This window comes from Spermophilus citellus, assembly GCF_964194105.1.
Source record: "Spermophilus citellus genome assembly, chromosome: 3".
Taxonomy (NCBI): Eukaryota; Metazoa; Chordata; class Mammalia; order Rodentia; family Sciuridae; genus Spermophilus; species Spermophilus citellus.
In genome coordinates, this window is record NC_138184.1 from 1438148 (window position 1) to 1460568 (window position 22421).

General features: G+C 54.7%; 1 protein-coding gene across 3 annotated transcripts in view; it reads right to left on the reverse strand.

Annotated features, from left to right (window-relative positions):
* The window catches only part of AP3D1 (adaptor related protein complex 3 subunit delta 1), a 39543-nt gene extending 22373 nt beyond the window's left edge, over nt 1–17170 (reverse strand). The window contains exons 1-4 of one of the 3 annotated variants that reach the window (XM_081287014.1): nt 16836–17170; nt 4057–4152; nt 3302–3382; nt 1798–1878 (exon numbers count right to left, since the gene is read on the reverse strand). In XM_081287014.1, coding sequence (XP_081143140.1) covers nt 1798–1878; nt 3302–3382; nt 4057–4152; nt 16836–16931 — 354 coding nt within the window. In that variant the 5' untranslated portion in view covers nt 16932–17170. Of the gene's footprint in view, nt 1–1797; nt 1879–3301; nt 3383–4056; nt 4155–16835 lie in introns of those variants that run through there. The other 2 variants (XM_081287016.1, XM_081287015.1) reach the window with 2 other exon arrangements.
* Between the last annotated feature and the right edge of the window lie 5251 nt (nt 17171–22421).

Genomic DNA, 22421 nt, shown 5'->3' on the forward strand with positions numbered 1-22421 from the left:
CAGAGGGCACCAGACACTGAGGGGCCTACTGCAAGGGAGACCTGTCAGAGGGCACTTGAGGACCACTGGGCTCCGGTCCCGGCCCCAGAGCAGCAGCCCTCCTGGGCCCTAGGCCTGTGGTCCAGGAGCTCTCAGAGTCCTGGGCTCATTAAGCCAGCAGGGGAGGGCTGGCTGCAGCTCAGAGGCAGAGCAATTGCCTCGTGTGTGAGGCCCTGGGGTCCGTCCTCAGCACCACATAAAATCAAGGTCAGTGTCCATCTTCAACTAAAAGCACTAAAAAAAAACTGCAGGGGAGGTGATCCCTTGGGTCCCCTGGACCTGCAAGAGCTCTGTCTCTTTTTTCTTCACTTAAATAAAACCTACACTCAAAAAAAAAAAAAAAAAAAAAAAAAAAGGAAGAAGAAGAAGAAGAAGAAGAAGAAGAAGAAGAAGAAGAAGAAGAAGAAGGAGAGGAAAGAAAGGCACAGGGGCGGGGACATCCAGGACACGTTCGTGGTGCCAATCAGCAGATGGGCTGCCGCGGCACGGGAGCACTCCATCTGAGCCAGGACAGCACAGGGACAACAGTGACTCCCTAGACAGTGAGGCCGGAGGGGCTGGGCTGGCTCAGGGGAGAGCACTTGCCGGCACCTCGACCCTCGGCACCACATGCAAATAAACAAACAACGAGATCGTGTTCCTCTACAACTAAAAGTATGTTGAAAATTTAAAAAGAGAGGACGCAGGGGTCCCCGCACTGCAGGCCTGACCCACAGCCCAGCACGCTTCCTGGTCAGGACGGAGCGGGACAGGGGCGTGCTGAAGCACACAGAGCCCACCCCCTCTTTCTGCACCCCACCCCTTCCCCATCTGGCAACCACACCCTCTTCCTGGCAGAAAACCCCACCTGCCCAGGCCCCATGTGGGCACCTGACCCTGAAGTCCCTACAGGCCACACCTGGTAGCTCTGCCCTCGTCCGTGGCGAGAGCTGGCTCCCTGCACCACGAGCTCAGTAGGACAATTCTGCTGGGGCCTGCACCTCAGGCTGTGCCGTCAATAGCACCACACACTTGCCCCATGGTCCAGGGTACCCTGCAGGGGTGACAACACCTACAGGGTCCGGCCCTTGCCCCGGTGAACACGAAACTGTAGCCTCTGATATCAGTCGGAGCTGGCAGGGCCAGGCCCACAGAGAGGGTGGGCCTCCAAGGTGCTCACACCTGCAGCCACGTCACGGGCCAGAAGCACCAGGGCCGGGAGGAGCAAGACGTCTTCTCTGTGGTCTCAAGGCCATCCCAGAAAGGTAAGAATTCTGTAGAGACCTCACAAAACCTAAAAAAACCCAGGGGAGCCCGGCACAGCGGCCACCTATCACCCACCAGCTTAGGAGGCCGAGACAGGATAATTGGACAATTGCAAGTCCAAAGCCAGCCTCAGCAACTTAGCGAGGCCCTAAGCACCTTAGTGAAACTCTGTCTCTAAATAAAAAATAAAAGGGCTGGGTAATGGCTCAGTGTAGAGGTTCACACTCCTGGACCACCCAAAAAACCAACATGGGAGAAAGCGCCCACTAGCAGGGGCCATAGGAGGGGAGCAGGAAAGAGCAGGTGCCACAAGGCCAGTCTCCAAGTGCACCCCTGGAGCTGCCGGAGCTCGCCTCCAGCACCGAGCAGAGGAGACAAGACAGGGGTGTCCTGCCAGGCCCTGAGTGCCAGGTCTGCTGAGGCCAAGCCTGCTCGCTGGAGGAGCCACCCTCTGGGCTTTCTCCGCGTCGCACAGGAGGCAGGAGGGCCAGCGTGGCCGGGGTGAGTGCCCACCTTGCGTATCTGGTTTGTGGTCAGCATGATGACATCTGTGCCTTCGTGAAAACACTGGGAAGCAGCAAGGTAGCCGATGCGCTGTGGGGTCAAGCGACAGCACGTCAGAGACACGAGGAAGCCTCCTGGAGACTCTAGCCAGCAGCGTGTCCTCCGTCCAGGTGCTGGGGGCTGGGGCGCGAGCGCCAGGCCACGCCAGGCCTCCACAGCTCAAGGAGACGCCCAGGTGGGGGGAGCTCCTGGTCTGGAAACACGTTCCTCTGCAGGCTGCCAGGCCCTGCCTGTGCTCTGAGTGCAACGGAGCCGCTGAGCCACGGGAGTGAGGCAGGAAGTCCTGGGTTTGCTGATGACCCAGGCCCCTCTTCAGCAGGCTGCAGAGGACGCCCAGGGTCACACTCACAAATGCAGAGAATGCTTTAAATACACGTGTATGGGTGACAAACATGGTATTTCATTTCTCCATCCCAGCTCCTGGGGTGAGGGGATGCATGGCTCAGTGAGAGCGCTGGCTTAGCATGTGTGAAGCCCCAAGTTCCATCCCCAGGACCACAAGAAATATCAGTCAATAGATTGGCTGGGTGTGGTGGCACACACCTGTGATCCCAGCCCCCTGGAAGGCCGAGGCAGGAGGGTCACAAGTTCAAGGCTAGCCTGGGCTACTTAGCGAGACCCTGTCTTCAAAATAAAAATGTAAAAAGAGACTGTGGATGTAGCTCAGCAGTAGAGCACCCCGGGTTCAATCCCCAATAACGGGAAAAAAAGAAGAAAACGTCTAAGAGGCACAGGGACAGGGTAATGGAGTGATCTTGAGACAAGGAGATTAACTACTGACTTTTTCTAAGGGTCATAAATTTAACTTGTCATCTAAAATACACACTCAGTTCTGACTTAACAAAATCAACATTTTGTTGACATTATTTTAAATGAAAAGAAAAGCTTTACATAGATGGTATTTAATAAGTGAACAACTTGGGGGGTGATGGTTGCATGGAGAAAGCCAATGGAACTGAGACAGGTAGGTCATTATTAGTTTTGTTATTTTGGTCTTTTTTTTTCTTTTTGTTTTTGAAATATGTTTCCTTTAACCCATTAAAGTCCCAAGTTTTCAATTCTGCAAATGTAAGCAACACTCCAGTGTTAATCAAAGTCACCCTAAATGGTACATCTCCTGCTCCGTTTGAGTTCTCAGAGGTGTTCCACATCTGGACAACGGGACAAAATGGGTCAATAAATGCCCAAGGGTAGATTCGGGCTTGCTGCTGACGAGCAGTACCAGCGGACCCAGGCCCCCGCGCATGCCAAGCAAGGCCTCCCCCTGAGCTGCCCCTCAGCCCTGAGGATTTTTTTTTAAGACAAGTAAACCCTCCAGGACCCACGCTCACCACCTGGGGTGCACGTGAGGCTGGGGTTTGGGAAGCTGACACTGTGCCTGGCAGACTGGAAGCCTGGCCCCAGGGGATACTGGTGTGGAGGATGCCCCCCGCCCACGCCCACCCGTACCCACCTTGAAGGTGAACTTGGAGGCGCTCATGACTTCGACGATGTTGAAGGCAGCCCAGCTGATGTCGTACCCTAACATTTGCAACTGTTAAGAAGGAGGCACGGGAACTCTTACTCACACGCCAAAGCGGGGACAAAGGGAGCCGCCTTAACGGACGTGCGCTCCAGTCAGCTCAGCCACCAAGGGCACCCACACACACCCTAGGCTCCTGCACCGTCTGACACTCAGAATCCACAGGGACAGGTCAACAAGAGCTCTACAAGGCGACAAATGCCGGCAACTGAGACATGGAACTCCCACCCACAACACTGGGCTCCGGGAAACAGCTGGGGTCCACAAGTGCCCTTCCTGGGGGCTGCTGAGAAAAGCCCTCCCTATCTCTGAGGAGGAATCAGGCGGGAGGATGGGCACAGCCCCAGCTCACACCATGGGCAGCAACTGCAGCCCGGGAGGGAGCCTGGCAGGCGCAGAGCCTGGGCTCCACCCGCTCGCCTCCAGCGCCCCGCCACCCCCAGCACCCCAGCTGTGTCATCATCACAGCCTGACCTGGAGTTGGCACCCTGGCAGATGGCAGCAGTGAGTGTGACAGGCGGATGGACTGCAGGCAGGCACGCGCGCGCGCGCACACACACACACACACACACACACACACACACACACACGGGCAGCAGGGCGGTGGACAGAGGTGGAATACACAGTGAGCCTGGCAGGAGGAGGCTGCAGGCCAAGGCTGGGCCCAGCCCTCGGGAGGCACTCACATAGGTCAGCTTGCAGACGGCATTGGCCTTCACCGCGATGTTGTCTTGCTTCAGCTCCTGCTTGATTTCATCAATGCACTGAGAGATGTATTTTGCCTTAAATGGAAAAAGAAAAAAACAGCCTAAGTTCAAACATCCACCGGAAACAGTCGACAGTAACCAGGCTGGAAAGAAGCCAGACACAAAAAGGCCCAGTGTGCGATTCTACTGATGGGAAATGCCCGAACAGGTGGGTCCAGGGACAGGACGTGGACACCCAGAGGCTGCGGAGGGGATGGAGGTAACTGCTCACGAGGACACAGTCTCTTGTACGCATTGGGTGAGGGTGACAGAATGCTCTGGTGTCACATAACATTCCAACACATGCGTGGACACGTTGGATGTGTCCACTCCCCAGTGGACGCAGGGCACCTGGGCCTGTCGTGCCACCCAGGGGTTCCGCTGCTGTGTGCCTCCAGCCCTGGGCACAGGCTGCCAGCTCTGCCCTCCCACCATGCCCAAGAGGGCTCGGCCCAGCAGCACCGAGGGGCCAGGGTCAGGTGCCAGCCAGGCGTGCTCCTGAGTGTGGGACACCGCGAGATGAGCAGATGTCACCACGTCAGCCCGGGAGGAAACAGAGGTCACTGCAGGGTCTGGGGTAACTTCAACAGTCGGGGTTCAGGGGTCATGGGGGCCTCCGGAGCACTGTGTCGAGCACCATCTCCTCACCCCGTGTGGTTGTGTGATGAGGGGACCAAGAGCTGTACCTGCTGTATCCTGTCCTCCCAGCCTCAGATGGTGGGGCTCATGCTCCTTCCAACACCCCCAAGACCTGCCACCTCCCTGGGGCCAGGCCCTCGTGGATGGGACATGGAGCTCTGGTCCCAGTCCCCGTGCGGCCACCTCACCCCTCCAGGGCTGTTCTGTGGAGGCAGCCCCAGCACCTGCTGTTCGTCCTGTCACTGCAGGGCCACGCCCTGACCCAGGCAGGGGTGGAGGGCCACTGCTATTCAGTGTCCTCTCTGCCACAGAATATTCTGAATATTTTATAATCCAGGCTTAGAACAATGGAACAAGCGACACCGTACACTGACAACATGCTTCCAATTACCAAATCCTGCTCGAGGGCTCCTGGGATCCTTGCCTGGCACGTGGATGCCCCTTTATCGCATCTCAAAGGACCACAGCAGTTAATGGGCTGCTGAAGATCAACCCAGGGCCTTGAACATGTGAGGCAAGTGCTCTACTGCTGAGCCCCAACCCCAGTCCCTTTTCTTTTTTGTGTTCCATTTTGAGACAGGGTCTTGCTAAGTTACTTCAGGCTCTTGCTAAATTGGGAACATCAAGAGTGGAGGTGCCTGCTGGGCGCGGTGGCACACGCCTGTCATCCCAGTAGCTCAGGAGGCTGAGGCAGGAGGATCACCAGTTCAAAGCCAGCCTCAGCAACAGCAAGTTGCTCAGCCACTCAGTGAGACTGTGCCTCTAAATAAAAAATACAAAACAGGGCTGGGGGTGGGGCTTAGTGGTCAAGGGCCCCTGAGTTCAATTCCTGGTACCACAGACAGACAAACAAACAAGTGGAGCTGCCAGGTGCAGTGGCCACACCTGTAAGCCCAGTGGCCGGGGAGGCTGAGGCAGGAGGTTCGCAAGTTCAAGACCAGCCTCAGCAATTCAGCAAAAGCCTGAAGCAACTTAGCAAGATCCTGTCTCAAAATAAAACATAAAAAAGTAAAAAAAGGGACTGGGGTTGTGGCTCAGGGGTAAAGCGCTCGCCTCACACATGCAAGGCCCTGGGTTCAATGCTCAGCACCACATGAAAAAAAAAATAATAAAGGTATTGTGTCCAACTACAACTAAAATAAAATATTTTTAAAAAAGAAAAAGGAAAAAATTAAATAGAGCTGGGGATGTGGCTCAGTGGTAAGCACCCCTGGGTTCAATCCTTGGTACAACAACAAAAAGGTGGGCTGGGGATGTGGCTCCAGCGGTAGCACGCTCGCCTGGCATGCACGGGGTGCTGGGCTCATCCTCAGCACCACATACAAATAAAATAAAGATGTTGTGTCCACTGAAAACTAAAAAATACATATTAAAAAATCTCTCTCTCTTAAAAAAAAAAAGGTGCAGGTGCTGCGGACAGCCGTAGTGACCGCCCACCTGGCCAGCAACTCCAATCCCAGGTACCCCAAGACCACTGAAGACAGGGGTCCCAGCAAAACACCAGTTCACTAAGGTTCTCAGCGACACGCCTCCCGCTGCCAGGGCAGGAGGGCCTGTCATGTCCACTCCCAGCAACGCTTTCCAGAAAATACCTCTGAACTATTCCAAATGAGGAGCAGGAGAGCCACCTGCACTCAAGGAGACCGGCAGCCCAGGGAGAGCACTGGCTACAGGACAGGAAAGAGCCTGGGAACCTCCGCAGAGAAGCAGGCAACAGGAAGCAGTCACGCAGACCCAGAAGCGCAACGATTCCGAAATAAAATCCACGCACGGGACAGGCAAGAGTGCAGCTTCGCAGCCGAGCGCTATGCTGGAAGGTGGGAGGCGCTGGGTGCCACCTCAGCACCAAAAACACAAAGCGACTCGTGACAGTGCTTAAATGCTTATATCAAAGCTACCTGGTGTCAAAATATGGATTGTGGTAAAAGGGTACCAGGAACTGAACCAAGGCATTTCATACTGAGCCACATCCCCAGACCTTGTTTTTTCTTTTTCTTTTGAGACAGAGCCTTGCTAAGTAGCTGAGGCTGGCCTCAAACTTGCGATCCTCCTGCCTCAGCCTCCCAAGTCACCTTTGCCAGTGCCACTGTGTCCAGTTTATATAAGGCATTTGAGCATCCTTGGTTTTTTGGTATCCTGGGAGTCCTGAAATCAAGCCCTCAAGGGTGCCAAGGGATGATCCTATGTTAACAATATAAACTAGCTGGATGCAGTGGCGCACACCTATAATTCAGTGGCTCAGGAGACTGAAGAAAGGGGGTTACAAGTTCAAAGCCTGCTTCAGCAATTTAGCAAGACCCTGTCTCAAAATAAAAATATATATATATATTGGGAATGTATCTCAGTGAGTAAGCAACCCAAGGTTCAATCCCCAGTACAAAAAAAAAAAAAAAAAAAAAAAAAAACATGAACTAGAAATGTTTTGAGGTGTAAAGTATAAATGGCTACATACTGAAACACAAAAGCAATTCAAGATGAGCCTGATGGGATTCCTCAACTGCCTGGGCTAGCTCCATGGAAAAACTCGCTCCTCCACCTGCCAATCAAGTGCGGCAGTCCACAGGCTCCTCTTCAGCTGTGGGAACTTATTTGGAACACAGGATGCACACTTCCTGTCCACAGGAACCCCTCAGGGCGGCAGGCAAACTGGCTGTATCAAACCTGGCTGCACAGATGAAATTCCCTGGAGAGCTTTTCTTAGAAATTTAGATTCTCACTGGTCACAGGTGGCTTAGGCCTGTCATGGAGGGGCTCAGGAGGCTGAGGCAGGAGGATCTCAAGTTCAAAGCCAGCCACAGAAATTTAATGAGTCCCTAAGCAACTTAGCAAGACCCTGTCTCAAAATAACTAAAAAAGGGGGCTGGGGACATAGCTGAGCTGGCAGAGTTCTCGCCTAGCATGCACAAGGCCCTGGGTTCAATCCCTAGCACCACCAAAAATAAATTAATTAATTTAAAATTTTAAAAAATAAATAAAAAGGGCTGGAGAAGTGGCTCAGTGGTAAAGTACCCCTGGCTCAATCCCCGTCACCAAAAATATAAACAAACCCGATTCCTGGGCCCGCCCTAGATGAATGAAATCCAGGCAGATTCCTGGGATAGAGCCAGAGAAGCTGTATTTCCCCAGTGTTGGTAGAGGGGCTCGAGGGCCACCTGCCGTCTGCACAGGACGTGTGCCTGGCGGCTCACCAGGCTCCTCGGCCCCAAGCAGGGGCAGGGGGTGGTGCCACATGCCAGGTCCACGGAACCACCCCCGCCCACTGCCTCTAGCCTGGGCACTGCTTCTCTCTGTCCTCCTCCTCTTTCTCCCTCTCTTTCTCTCTCCCTAAAAAATAAGTAAATAAATGAACTGGGTGCAGCCACATACCGCCTCTCAGCATGTGCGGCTCACGTAAGCAGCTCTGGGGACAAAAGATGAAGGCATGGAGAGATGCCACCTGACGGTCCTTCCCTGAGGCTGGGAGGCACCTCATGTCTGCATCCACTGCAGGCCGGGGCAAAGCAGTGGGGTCCTCAGCCCTGGTCAGGGTTTTGCTGGGGACAATGGGGAGCAATCAGCAGGCCTCAATGACAACTCAGTGTACAGCAGCTGCACCACAGCCGATCCAGGGGCCACCTTGGTCTCCCTGACCCTCCATCTGCCTGCCTCAGGCTCCCTGACAGAAGCGGGCCCAGAGCTCCAGAGCAAGTTCTCCATTGGGCGACCCCATCCCCAGGGAACACCGGCCGTGCCTGGGGACAGTGGTGGTTCCCTGAGGGAGGGTGTGCCAGGAGGGTGCTGCTCAGCACGTGCAGTGCTGAGGACCCCACCATGAGCCCTAGCCTCGGTCATGAGGAGGAGACCCTGACTCAGGGCAGTGACTGACGTTACTAAAAGAAAAGAAAAAAAAAACCAAGGGGCTGGGGATGTGGCTCCAGCGGCAGCGCGCTCGCCTGGCATGCGTGCAGCCCGGGTTCGATCCTCAGCACCACATACAGACAAAGATGTTGTGTCCGCCGAGAACTAAAAAATAAATATTAAAAAAAAAAATTATCTCTCTCTGAAAAGAAAAAAAAAAACAAAACACAGTGCGGCGTGGTGGTCACCCCGTCATTCCAGCAACTCAGGAGGCTGAGGCAGGAGGATCACAAGTTCCAGGTCAGCCTCAGCAACTTATTGAGGCAAACAAGAAAGAAAGAAGGACTGGGGGTACAGCTCAGTGATAGAGCACCCCAGTACCCGCTCCAAAGAAATAAAACTCAGCTCAAACATGCATTTTTATCCTTCTCTCAGGTATGAAAATGAACCTCAAGAAATAACCACCAGGGCCAGCTGCGGGGGGGCTGGGCTCAGGGGCAGAGCGCTCGCCCAGCACGTGTGAGGCACTGGGTTTTTGTTTTTTTTTTTTAAAGAGAGAGTGAGAGAATTTTTTTTAATATTTATTTTTTAGTTCTCGGCAGACACAACATCTTTGTTGGTATGTGGTGCTGAGGATCCAACCCGGGCCGCACGCATCCCAGGCGAGTGCGCTACCGCTTGAGCCACACCCCCAGCCCCAGAAGCACTGGGTTTGATCCTCAGCACCACATAAAAGAAATAAATAAAATAAAGGTCCATCAACAACTGAAAAAAAAATTTTAAGTAAAACAAAATAACAGTCAGTGTGTACTACGTACTTGCCCAAGCCAGACCAGCAGAGGACTTCTGGTCGGGTCCCATGGCAGCACCCTAGTGAGTGGCCCCAGGAAGGGTGTTCTTGAGGCCCGACTGTGGCCCAGGGCAGCACAGCACCTGCTTCTCCCTCCCTGAGCCCCAGTTTACAGCATCCTTGAAATATCACCCACCGAGTCCCCGCCTCCTGGGCAGGCAAGCACTTCCCCCGGGCCACTCCTTACTTGTACCTTGAGACGGCCTGGCTAAGCTGGGATGTGGCTAGGTGGCCAGGCTGCTTCAAACTCCCAGTCCTCCCCCTCAGCCTCCTGCGCAGCAGGGGCAACAGGCATGGTCCTCGCCTGCTCACAGACCAATAGAATGAATGTTCAAGGGAGCTGGGCGTCATCCACCAACTCAGGAGGCCGAGGCAGGAGGACCACAAGTTCAAGGCCAGCCTCAGCAACTTAGCAAGACCCTATCTCAAAAAATAAAAGGGCTGGGAGTGTGGTCCAATGGTGGAGCACTTCCCGAGCAGGTGCGGAGCCCCAGGTTCCACAAACCAATAATAAAAAGAAAACAAATGTCTAAAAGCATCAGTGAAATAGGTTTTGGAAATTCTTGTACTGCAGCGAAAATGTTTTCACACTGGGCCAGGACTGGGAAATCCAGAAATGGGAGTTTAAATGTCAGTTGACTGTGAGGCAAATCCCAGGGGCCTTCACGCACCTGCTCCCACAGCCCTGCTCACGGTCAGCCTCTGCCAGCACCTGACGGAAGCTGGTCATGGTGGTGCTGAACCAGACTCGAGCGAGAGCCCAGGCAAGGAGGGCTGCAAGCAAGCGTCAGGCTGCGCAGCCCCGAGGGCTCAGCCCCGGCCTGAGGGGCCTAGGGTGCTGGGAAGGAGGGATGGACGCTCCAGGCCACAAGCTGGCACAGGGGAGCTGGAAAGTCCAGCCCAGGGCAGCAGGGACCCACCCAGGGCTTTGAAGGCAAGTACAGGGCAGGAGGGAGGAGGCCTGGGACACAGGAGGAACAGAAGAGATGCTGCAGGTCAGCAAAGGAGTCAAGGGCACAGGGCGGGGCTCTGCTCTTCTTTCAAAGGACCAGGAAAGAGGGAGGACAGAAGACAGATGCACTCCTGCCGTCCCTGTGGCTTGGGAAGCTGAGGCAGGAAGATCACAAATTCAAAGCCAGCCTCAGCAATAGCGAGGCCCTAAGCAACTCGGTGAGACTCTATCTCTAAATAGGGCTGGGGATGTGGCTCAGTGGTTGAGTGACCCTGAGTCCAATCCCCAGTAACCAGCACCTCCCAAAAAAGAGAGAGGGCAGAGGGATGGGGATACCAACTTTGCACTCCAAGTGTGGGGTGACCCAGGCTTCTGGGGGAAGGTGACAGCAAGATGGGTAAGTCCAGAACACCTGCTCTGAGCCAGAACTGAGATGAGGTGGGGGGGCATGGAGGGAGAGGATACCAGTGACCAGAGGTCCACGGCAGAGCACGCTGAGTGTCAGCTGCAGCTCCCCACAGGAGCCCTGGCCACACCAGCTCAAGAACTGCAACATGGGGGCAGAACTGACACAGGTGAGGAGCAGAGACACACAGGTCCCTTGGCCCAGGACCAGACAACACAGAACAGCTTCGGTGGGATCTTCAGGGCGGTGCGGGTCAGGTGGGTCCTTCTTCCATCAACCCTGCCTGCTGCGTGTGTCTGTCCTGCAGGCTGATCAAGCCAGGGCCTCGCACATGCCAGGCAAGCGCTACAGCACTGAGCTGCACCCAGCCCGCTTCTGTGTTTTAAAAAGATGGCGACTAGAACGCTTGAACCTGCTCACATGGTTAGCACCACTTCTACAGGACAGCACCGATTGTAGGCAGTGGTGACACCAGATGCCCCACAGCAGCCATGGCCAGCTGGGGCCAGCAACACACACCCCCGTCCCCTTGACTGCTGGCCTGGGAGCTCTGGCGACCCGGAAGCGCAGTGATTCCCTCGTCCTGACTGTGGCGCTGGAGCTCTGCGATCCCCAGAGATGGCCTTCCTTGCCGTGTCCACCTGAGAGTCAGGTTGACGCACTCCGTCAGACGGTCACTGTAGACAAGAGTGGCTCTCACCTGCTCAGTGTCGACTCCGGAAGAGGCCTCGGTGGATCCAGGTGTGGCAAGGCTAGGCCCTCCTGAGTTCCCAGAGGCCCCTCAGCCCTTGGGTCGAGCCCCTCCTCCAGCACCAGGCCCAGCAGCACAGCATCTTCCCGGATCTCTAACTCCGCCCACCCGTCTCCTCTCCTAAGGACCTGTGGTGACCCTGGGCCCCAGATGACCAGGGTGACCCAGCTCAAGGTCCTTCGCTGAGCCTATCTTGCACCCAGAGGCAATGTACCTACATCTCCAAGGATCAGCACGAGGCCCCCTGTGGGGACTAGCATTCAGCTGACCACAGTCATGTCACCTAGGACCCAGGGCAGGGAAAGACCAATACTGTGGGGCTACGCTTCCAGGACTGCAGCATAGAAGCCAGGAGACAGAGGTGGCCCCACCTTCAAGACAGACAGGCAGCCCGACGCCTGGGGCCTCAGGGAAAGAGGCCCTGCCTGGAGGAACCAGGCAAGGCAGAAGGGCCCAGTGGGTGAGCAGAGCCAGTCCCAGCCCAGGGCCCGAACAACAGGCAGCACCTGCGCCAGGAGGCAGGTGGGCAAAAGGAGTCATGGCCTCAGGGAGGCTCAAGTCCCAGGCTAAGCAAAGAAGCTGGACAATAGAGACACCAAGAGTGCCTAGAGATTGTGACAGGAGAGACCCACGAGGGTGAGGGGCAGACGCACAGGCTCAGGCACACCACAGGGCCACACCACGAGAGCGGGTGTGCCCTCCACCCAGGGTGACAGTCGCTGGTAGCCCATTGGGGAGTAGGGCCAGTGGACGTGAAGCAAAAGCTCCATCCAGGGCCCCGGCAGCAGCCCCAACATGGGCTGTCCATGCCTGGACTTGGTTGGGGCAACTTCTCTGAAGGACGGGACAAAAGCATCCCCTGGGGCTGCACCTGCGGTCACAGGGAATATAACAAGGCCAGGGTGGCCTGGGGTCCCAGAGGCCTGCTCAGGGTTGCTGTGCACTCAATCGCTGGCTGGAGCACAGTGGGCGGCACGGACTCCAGTACACCAGGCACAGACAAGCCAGGGTCCAGCACCTCCCTCTGGGGCGGAGGCCTAGGAGATGCACCTGGGTGCCACCCAAAGGGGCTAGAGAAGAGACCACGCCCAGGCAGGGGAAGGTGCTGGAAGCCTGCAGGAGCCAGGCACCAGGCCACGGAGTGACAGGCACTGGCCCTGATCAACACACGCCCTCGCTGACCTGGGAGGACACTGGAGGAGCTGGTCCACCAGCCTGAGACTGTCAGGCAGAGCAAATGGCACTGCCTGACCCCACTAAGCTGCCTGTCAGAGGGGGCTTGCCAAGCCCGAGCGGCGGGTCTGCCTGCACACTGCAGCAAGCTGCAGGGCTGGAGGGCTGGCGGGCAGGAGCAGCAGACCTGCCCCAATCCCCAGCAATGCCCAGCTCTGCGTGGAACCCCGTGTCGCACACCCCAGACCACACAAGTGCTGCCCGGAGCGGCTGAGGCAGCCTAGAAGAGGTGCTGCTCACCTGTCGGAGGTGCTGCCCGCCTCCCGGAGCCAACACCTACCACCAAAAGGAAGCTCTATTGGGAAGACGCACACTCAGGGGAGGCATAGGCCCGGCGTCTTTGCTCAGGGGCAACGGCAACAGAAAAGCACCAGTGGAGGAGGAGGGCGTGTTTTTTTTTTGTTGTTGTTTTTTTAAGAATTTTTTTCACAAGGCCTTTATTTTATTTATCTGTTTTTATGTGGAGCTGAGGATCGAACCCAGTGCCTCACACATGCTAGGTGAGCGCTCTACCACTGAGCCCCAGCCTCAGCCGGAGGAAGCCACTTTTTAAAGGGGGAACAGGCACTGCGGCTGCCCAGGGCTGTGGCACCAGCATCTGTGAGCCCTGGAGGAATGCCCTTGAGACCACGAGGATGGACTTCTGAGGAACCAGGAGCCAGACTCCACAGGTCCTGCCAGGATCATCCAACACGTCAACCAGTCAACAGAGGTACACAGAAACCTGGGACTCTGAGAACACCCCGCCCAGCTGGGCCCTGCATCCTTTAAAAGCACATCCAGGGGCTGGGGATGTGGCTCAAGCGGTAGCGCGCTCGTCTGGCAGGCGTGCGGCCCGGGTTCGATCCTCAGCACCACATACAAACAAAGATGTTGTGTCCGCCAATAACTAAAAAATAAATGTTGAAATTCTCTTTAAAAAAAGAAAAAAAATTCTCTCTCTCTCTCTCTTCTCTCACTCTCTCTTTAAAAATAAATAAATAGGGCTGGGGATGTGGCTCAAGCGGTAACGTGCTTGCCTGGCATGCGTGGGGCGCTGGGTTCGATCCTCAGCACCACATAAAATAAAAATAAAGATGTTGTGTCCACCAAAAATTGAAAAATAAATATTAAAATATTTTAAAATAAATAAATAAATAAAAATAAATAAATAAAATAAAAGCACATCCAGCCAGGCGCGATGGCCACACCTGTAATCCTAGCAACTCAGAAGGCTGAAGCAGGAGGATCACAAGTTCAAAGCCAGCCTCAATTTAGCAAAGCCCTAAGCAACTAGGTGAGACCCTATCTCTTCATAAAATACAAAAAAGGGCTGAGGATGTGGCTCAGTGGTTGAATGCCTCTGGGTTCAATCCCTGGCAACTAAATAAATAAATAAAATCATGTCCACCACCAGTGTTCCATTTGATGAGGACCCTGTCTGTGGAAAAGGCACTATCAGTTCCTATCAATCCTAAATGAAGAAACACGCCTCCAAACTGAGGGTCCAGCTGAGTGGCAAAGTGTGTGCAAGACTTTGGGATTGACCCACAACATAGGGGCTGAAGGCTACTGGGGAAAGAAGGCACACCTCCCTCAAAACCAGGCCCGCGCCAGGCACAGTGGCACATACCTGTAATCCTAGGGGCTGGGGAGGCCAAAATAGAAGGATCACAAGTTCAAAGCCAGCCTCAGGGCTGGACTGAAGCTCAGTGGTAGAGCGCTCGCCTAGCATAGATGAGGCACTGGGTTCAATCCTGAGCACCACATAAAAATAAACAAAATAAAGGCATTCTATCCATCTACAACTACCCCCCAAAAATAAATAAATAAATAAAATAAAGGCATGTTATCAAACTACAAAAAAAAAAGCCTTATCAAAAAGCAACTCAGTGAGACCCTGTCTCTAAATAAAAATAGGGCTGGGGATGCAGCTCAGTGGCTGAGTGTCCCTGAGTTCCATTCCCTGTACCACCACAAAAAACAAAGAAACAAACAAACAAACAAACAAACAAGCAAACCCAGGCCCCTTTCTGGTGCAGTGGCCCACACCTGTATTCCTAGTTAGTCCAGAGGCTGAGCCCAAATGATTGCAAGTCTGAGACCAGCCTGGAGCCCTGTGTCAAACTGTAATCCCAGCATCGGGAAGCTGGGGCAGGAGGGTCACTAAGTCTGAAGCCAGCCTTAGCAATTTAGTGAGACCCTCAGCTATTTACCAAGACCCTGTGTCAAAATAAAATTAAAAAGGACTGAGGAGGTGACTTAGTGGTAGAGCACACCTAGGTTCAATCCCCAGCACCAAAAAACAAACAAGCTAACAAAAAAGACCAGCCTAGGCAACAGAGCAAGATTCCATTTCAAAAAATAATAAAATACCGTCCAAACAGTGGCACATGCCTGTCATTCCAACTACACAAGAGGCTGAGGCAGAAGGACAGCACGTTGGAGACCAGGCCAGTCAACTAAGCAAGGCCCTGTCTAAAAATAAGAAATAAAAAGGCTGGGGTGTAGCTCAGTGGCAGAGCACTCCTAGGTTCAATCCCCAGCACCAGGGTGGGGGGCACCACTCCCCTCATTAGAGAGTGTGTGGTCCACCCTCCGGGTTGCCAAACAAGCTGACCAGGGACAACCACAGAGTGGGATGGAGGGACAGGAGCCTGGAGATCCTACGGGGCAGAAAAAGCCACCTGAGGGTGTGAACACACTTTGAATCTGGCTAGCCACACTCAGTATCTACACCGCAGGCCAAACAGCTACTCCTTCAGCTCCAACAGAACTGAGGACGGCATCCAACTGCTCACACAGCCACCAAGCAGCCAGGTGCTGAGGATGCAGAGCAAGGTGCACCCAGAGAGGCAGGATGGTGTACAGTTAAGAAGAAACCAGGGGCTGGGGATGTGGCTCAAGCGGTAGCGCGCTCCTCGCCTGGCATGCGTGCGGCCCGGGTTCGATCCTCAGCACCACATACCAACAAAGATGTTGTGTCCGCCGAGAACTAAAAAATAAATATTAAAAATTCTCTATCCCTCTCTCTCTCTCTCTCTCTCTCCTCTCTCACTCTCTCTTTAAAAAAAAAAAAAAGAAGAAGAAGAAACCAGCTCCTTGCCCAGCAGGTGACAAGCTTCTGGGAAAGAGCAACAAGGCGCAAGACCTCAGGTTCCCAGCCAGGAGCCTGGCTGAGGGCACCTGGAGTGAGTTCCTGACTTTCTGCTCCTTCGGGCACACGCCAGTGAGCAGACCAGCTCATATCTGGCACCTGGGCTTGCAGGGCCTAACCCTCCTATTTGGGCATTCCTCAATGAAGCCAGCCGCTTGGTGGCCACTCCATGTTCCTGTTCTTCCCTAATCTAGGTCACAGGTTGGGGGAAGGGAGGGGAGGGAAGGCAATGATGCCCAGTTACAATTTCACTTCTGGGAGACCATTTCCACCCCTGGGTTTGGTTCCTGTTTGAAGCTGGCTTTCCCACTCCAGAGTTTTCTTGGCTGCTCCCTTATGGGGGCTGAAGGGATAGCCCTAGGAGCTTGGGCCCAGAGGCAAGGCCCTGACATCTGGCAGTGTCCCCAGCCTGGCCCCAGGGAGCGACCTGGACACGGTTCCCCATCCAGGAATTTCTCCAAGGGACACCCTCCGATCCCCTGCCTCCGGCTCCCAAGGAGAGTCCCCATGAGAATCAGGGGTCTCCTGAGTCCCCAGGGTTCCTGGGCGCAGACACCAAGCCCCACAACTTCGCCTGTGTAGGGAAACTCACGAGGTCTCTGTGCAATGACCGAGGGGAGGGGGCAGAATCTCCCCGAGGGGCGAACTGAGGCTCCGGGAGGCTGGCCACCCTGCGGCAGGGCCCGGGCCGCCGCCTCGGGAACACTGCTGCCCCAGGTGGTCCGCAGACCGCAGCACAGGGGTACACTGAGGCTGGTCAGGGAGAGGACGTGCAGCGTCGCTGCCCCTGGACAGGCGGGGCCGGAGCTCGGAGCGTGGCCGCGGGCACCGGCTGGAGGCTGAGCCGGCCGGGTGGGCAGGGCGGGCAGAGCCGGGACGGTGACCAGGCCGGACACCCCGCTTGTGCCGGCTCACCTCGTCCTCCTTGTGGTTGCGGATGCCGCGGACTAGGTCCTGCAGGTTCTTGTCGAACATGCGGTCGATGCTGCCCTTGACCATCTTGAGGGCCATCGCGGCGGCCCGCGGGCTCTGGCCCCCGAAGGTCCGCGGCCCGGCACCGTGCGGGGGCCCGGGAACCGCGCCTGCCGCCCGCGGAGCACTGCGCTGCCGGCCGCCGCGGCGGGACAGGTGCCCAGGCCAGGGCGGCGGCGCGGTCCGTGAACAGGGACGGCGGCGACGACCCCCTGCCCAAAGGCCCGCGCTCCGGAGCCTAGCCGCTGGCAAATGGCGGACAAGATGGCGGCAGGTCAGCTGACGGCGGCCGCCGGGTCCCAGCCGGGACCTCTGAGGAAGCCCCGCCCCGCCTCGGCCCCGCCCCTTCGCCTCCGTTTCCCTGACGACGACAGTCCTCCCAATCGCAAGGCGAAACTGCCCTTTTCGGTTGCATGGTTCCGCCCCCTCCGGGTCAGGCTCTGCCCTCTCATTGGTCAGTGTCCTACGTAACTCCAGGCACTTCCTCGTTCCGTGTCTAGCCACGCCCCTGAAACGGGGGTCCGCCTGGTCCCGCCCCTGGGCTAAGTGACAGATATGGGCGTGATCTGTGGTGGGCGGAGCCTTGGTGGGCCGGGCGCCCACGTGGAGTTCAACCGTCCAGTTCCTGGAAAAGAACCTAGCTCCGCCTAGTCTGTATCCGAGAGATGACGCTTCCTGAGAACCTCCAAATTCCATGCTGCGAACCCATCCTGCGTCCCCTGCAGCCTCACAAAATACTGTAATCGGTCAGGACAGGACTAACGTGCCCACAGGAAGAAACTGAGGCCAGAGCTGCAGCTTCAACGCAAGTAACTCACTCAATACATATCCATCGAGGACCCACTGTGTGCCAGGCATAGGAAGGGGCACCGGACGCAACAGGAAATAAGATACACCGAGTGCCCGCCCTAGGGATACCCCTTTAGGGAAGTAGAAGAGCCAGCCACAAACTCGGATAATATAGATGCAGCACAAATAGGACTAATTATATCGAGAATACAGTTAAACCAAAGAGCAGAATAAAACGAAAAGTCCATGGCTGGATTGCTGCTTGATGATAGAGCACCTGCTTAGTGTGCAGGACACCTGGTCGGATCACAGCCACATTAAAAAAAAAAAAAAAAAATCAAGGGCTGGGGATGTGGCTCCAGCGGTAGCGCGCTCGCCTGGCATGCGTGCGGCCCGGGTTCGATCCTCAGCACCACATACCAACAAAGATGTTGTGTCCGCCGAGAACTAAAAAATAAATATTAAAAAAAATTCTCTCTCTCTCTCTCTCTCTCTCTCTCTCTCTCTCTCTCTCACTCTCTCTTAAAAAAAAAATCAAAACCCATTAGAATGGGGCTGGACTGGGTCTCAGTGGTAGAGTACTCACCTAGCCTGCGTGGGGCACTGCATTTGATCCTCAGCACCACATAAAAATAAAATAAAGATTTAAAAAAAAAAAACATAAGAATGGATTTCATAAAGACTGGTTCAACTACAAACTAGCCATTTTAAATATAAAGACAAATCAGGCACAATGGTGTATGCCTGTAGTCCCAGCAGCTCCAGAGGCTGAGACAGGAGGATGGTTTGATCCCAAGAGATTGGGGCCAGATTGGACAACATAACAAGACTCTTTGTATTTAAAAAAAATTTAAACGGGCTAGGTGTGTTGGCATACATCTGTAACCCCAGCAATGGAGAGGTTCAGGCAGGAGCATCATGATTTGGAAACCAACATCAGCAATCTGGCAATGCCCTAAGCAACTTAGCAAAACCCTGCCTCAAAATAAAAAATAAAAAGAGCTGGTAAGGTCGCTCAGTGGTTAAGTGCCCCAGGGTTCAATCCTCAGTACCAAAAAAAGAAAAATAAAATTAAGTCCAGCGTGGTGGTGCTCGTCTGTAACCAAACAACTCAGGAGGAGGGTCCCAAGCTCCCGGCCAGCCTGGGCAGCTTACCAAGATGCTGTCTCAAACCAAAAAAATGGCTATGGAGTTCTGTAATGCAGCACCTCTCAGTTCAGTAACACAAAAAAGAGAAAAGAAATCTCATATCCATGTCTGTGTGCAATGGCTTATAATGCTTTGTGGTTTTTTGGTTTTTGTTGTTATCTTTTGCAGTGCTGTGGCCATGCTAGGCAGGAACTCTACCATGGAGCTACATCTCCAGCTTTTTGGGGGGAGGATTGAACCCCCCGGGGTGCTTAAACACTGAGCCACATCCCCAAACCTTTTAATATTTTATTTAGAGAGAGGGTCTTGCTAAATTGCTTAAAGCTTTACTAAATTGTAGAGGCTAGCCTTGAACTTTCAATCCTCCTTTCTCAGCCTCCCAAGAGCTGCAGAAATACAAGCATGTACCACTACACCCAGCCCCAGCTCTTTTTATTTTATTTTGAGACAGGGTCTCAGTAAGTTGCTGAGGCTGGCCTCCAACTTGGAATCCTCCTGCCACAGCCTCCCAAGTCACTGGGCATATCGGCGTGTGCCACTGCACTCAGCTCTGGTTTTCTGTTTTTAGTGGCAATATCATCCTTTTCTTAGATACTTATCAGTGGACAGAGAGGTTATTCCTCGTATTTCCCCCTCACGATGCCATTCCATGATACAGGTGTAAGAGCCAAAGGATGAGGCACATTCTTGAAAGGAGAAGAGTGAAGGCCAAGGAGCGACAGGTGTCCCACAGACTTGGGGCCATTCTAGGCATGTGGAGAGGGAGAGCTGGGGGGAGTGAAGTGGGAGGGTGGCAGGGATGCAGTTGGAGCCTGTGCAGCAGAGGGCTTTGAAGGACAGAGCACCAGAGCACCAGCAGGCGGCCAGAGGGCCTCACCCTCCTCCACCCGCTTGGCAGGTGGTGAGGGAGAGCCCAAGGGAGCGAGCCACCTCTGAAGTCCACAGAGGCACTGTGCAGGCCAGGTGTGGTGGCACACGCTGTCATCCCAGCAACTCACGAGGCTGAGGCAGGAGACTAAGTCTGGGGCCAGATGGGACAACCACAAGACCCTGTCTCAAAATAAAATGGAAAGGTGTGGGGGTGCATCTCAGGGGGAGAGCACTTGCCTGACAGGAGGCCCCAGGTGTGCAATAAATAGGAAAGTCCCCACCAGACTCTCTGTTCCCTTCCCTGCTGGATTCTTGTCTGTGTTTTTTTGTTGACTAATTATTTGGTTTATTATTGGTCTGTATCACTTCTTCCCACCGGGGCACACATACTAAGAAGGGCTGCTTTGTCTTTTCTGTGTGTTGTATGAATAGGGGCTGAAGAAATATTTTGGCCTGGTGCGGTGCGCACGCCTGTCATCCCAGCGGCTTGGGAGGCTGAAGCAGGAGGATCAGGAGTTCAAAGCCAGCCTTCGCAAAAAGCTGGGCACTGAGCAACTCAGTGAGACCCTGTCTCTAAATAAAACACAAAATAGGTCTGGGGATGTGGCTCAGTGGTTGAGTGCCCCTGAGTTAAAAAAAAAAAAAAAAGAAAGAAAGAAAGAAAAAAGGAATTTTAAAATTTTTATTTTATTTTATTTATTTTATTCTTTTAATTTAATTTTTTTTTTTTTTTTTTTTCCGTGCAGGAAGACTGAATAACATTTTCCAAAAGACCCGATTCCTTCTTAACCCGGAGCCGGCGGCTGCCTGCAACCCCCACGGCAGCCAGCAGAGGGCAGCGATAGCCAGGCCGGCACAGAGCCCCGGCCGGCCGAGGGACGGGAGGAGCCGCACCTGGGAACCCCCTGGCCTTCCTGCACCGGGTCCAGCCCCTCCACCGCCCGTGCATCCACCCGCCTGGCCGCAGCGCGGGAAGCATCGCCCGTGGACAGTTTTGGCAACGGACAGAGCTGAAAGACAAAGTCCCCGCCAGGAGAAGCTTTGGAAAACTAGTCCAGACCGAGGGGACAGAAGAGGCTTGGCCTGTGCGGCACAGAGAGAGGTGGGTGGGGCTGGAAGAGTGGAGGAAGGTGACGTTGGTGGCTCCGGAGGGCCTGGTCAGGGTCACCTGGCCAGCGCTCCCGAGTGCCCATGGCACACCCCCCAGGAGTTCTGTTTTGAAATCTGTGACAAATTGGCGACGTTCATTTCCATTTGCTCTTGACAACCCACATTCAGAGAAGTGAGGTCCCTGAACCAGACCCCCGCTTCCAAGTTCAATCCCACATCTTAAACTTCTCTACTCCTCCAACTCTCACCAAGAAGGCACTGGTGACACCTGGTGTAATAGCCAGCGCAGGCTACGGTGACAGACGCGCTACCTCAGGCTCTTGTCACCGTCACTGCTGCTGTCCTCTACAGGCCAGCTCACATGGAAGGCGCCCCTGGGCCCTGCTGCCCTAGGCTCTAGCTCTGGGTTGGTCCAGGCCTTTTCAGTGGAGAGGTGGCTGGAGAGATCGTGGATATCACCCAACAGCTGGCTCTGGGAACGGGCTGCTAAGTCCCCACGGTCTGCCAGCGACTGGTATAAATACCTCCGTGGAGGCTCACTTCGACCCACTGTTGAGGCTTCGCCGTGGGTGGAGTTGGAGAAAGGGGCAGTCACACACCTGGGTGTTTCCCCTCCGCCAAGCGTCGCAAAGCAGGAGCTCAGCACAGGTGCAACTTGGTTCCATCTCCAGGACCCAAAACACAACAAATCAAAAAGCAAAACCCAGGAGCCCACTAGTACGTCAGGGAGAGTCAACCGGGAGAGCTAGCTCTGGGAGGTGTTGCGAAGGAAGGAGATGAGGCTGCGCACAGACCATGAAACCCAGATCCAGCGGCACAGTTCTTACCTAGCCTGTGGAGGCCCTGGCTTCAGTCCCCAGCCACACACACACACACACACACACACACACACACAACTGGCGCGGGGCTGGGTTTGTGGCTCCGTGGCAGAGCACTTGCCGAGCACATGTGAACCCATTTCAACAGTGGGTGAGATGAGCCTCCGCGGAGGTATTAAGGCCAGATGCTGTGAAAGAAGGTGCTGAAGCACATGACCTTATTTACATGTGCTCCACCACCACTGCCCACAGTGACCGCCTGGAGGCAGGGCAGGAACCCGAGCTGCAAAAGCCAACTTGGCAGATGAGGGTCCAGGGTCACCTGGATCCCTCTGAGATCCCTCTTGCTGTGTTCCTGTTGCATCATTTGCTTCCTCCTGGAGACAGTGAGCTCCCCCTCGGCAAGACAGGAAGCCTGGGTGCATCTCTGTTGGTGCCGCAGTCTGGCTGGGCACAGAATCACGAGCCACTCACAGCTTTGTAGATTCAAAACGCAATTCTTTATTCCCGAACTCACACCGGCCCTCTACAAACACGTTCTGGGGAAATCCGCGTTCTGCCGCAAAATTCACATACTCCACCAGGCTTTGAATCCCAAATACTTTCTGAATCCCAGGAGAACTCAACGGGAACTCAAGGATTGGGCTGCCTGAGGCAGCAGGATATGCCCTATTCCCAGCAGGGTACACCTTAAACCTGGAACCGCCCTAAACCCAAGCACGGGATACTCCCTAAAACCTGATCCGCCCTAAACCCGGATCCGCCCTGGTCCTTGAGCAAGGTCACCTTACTC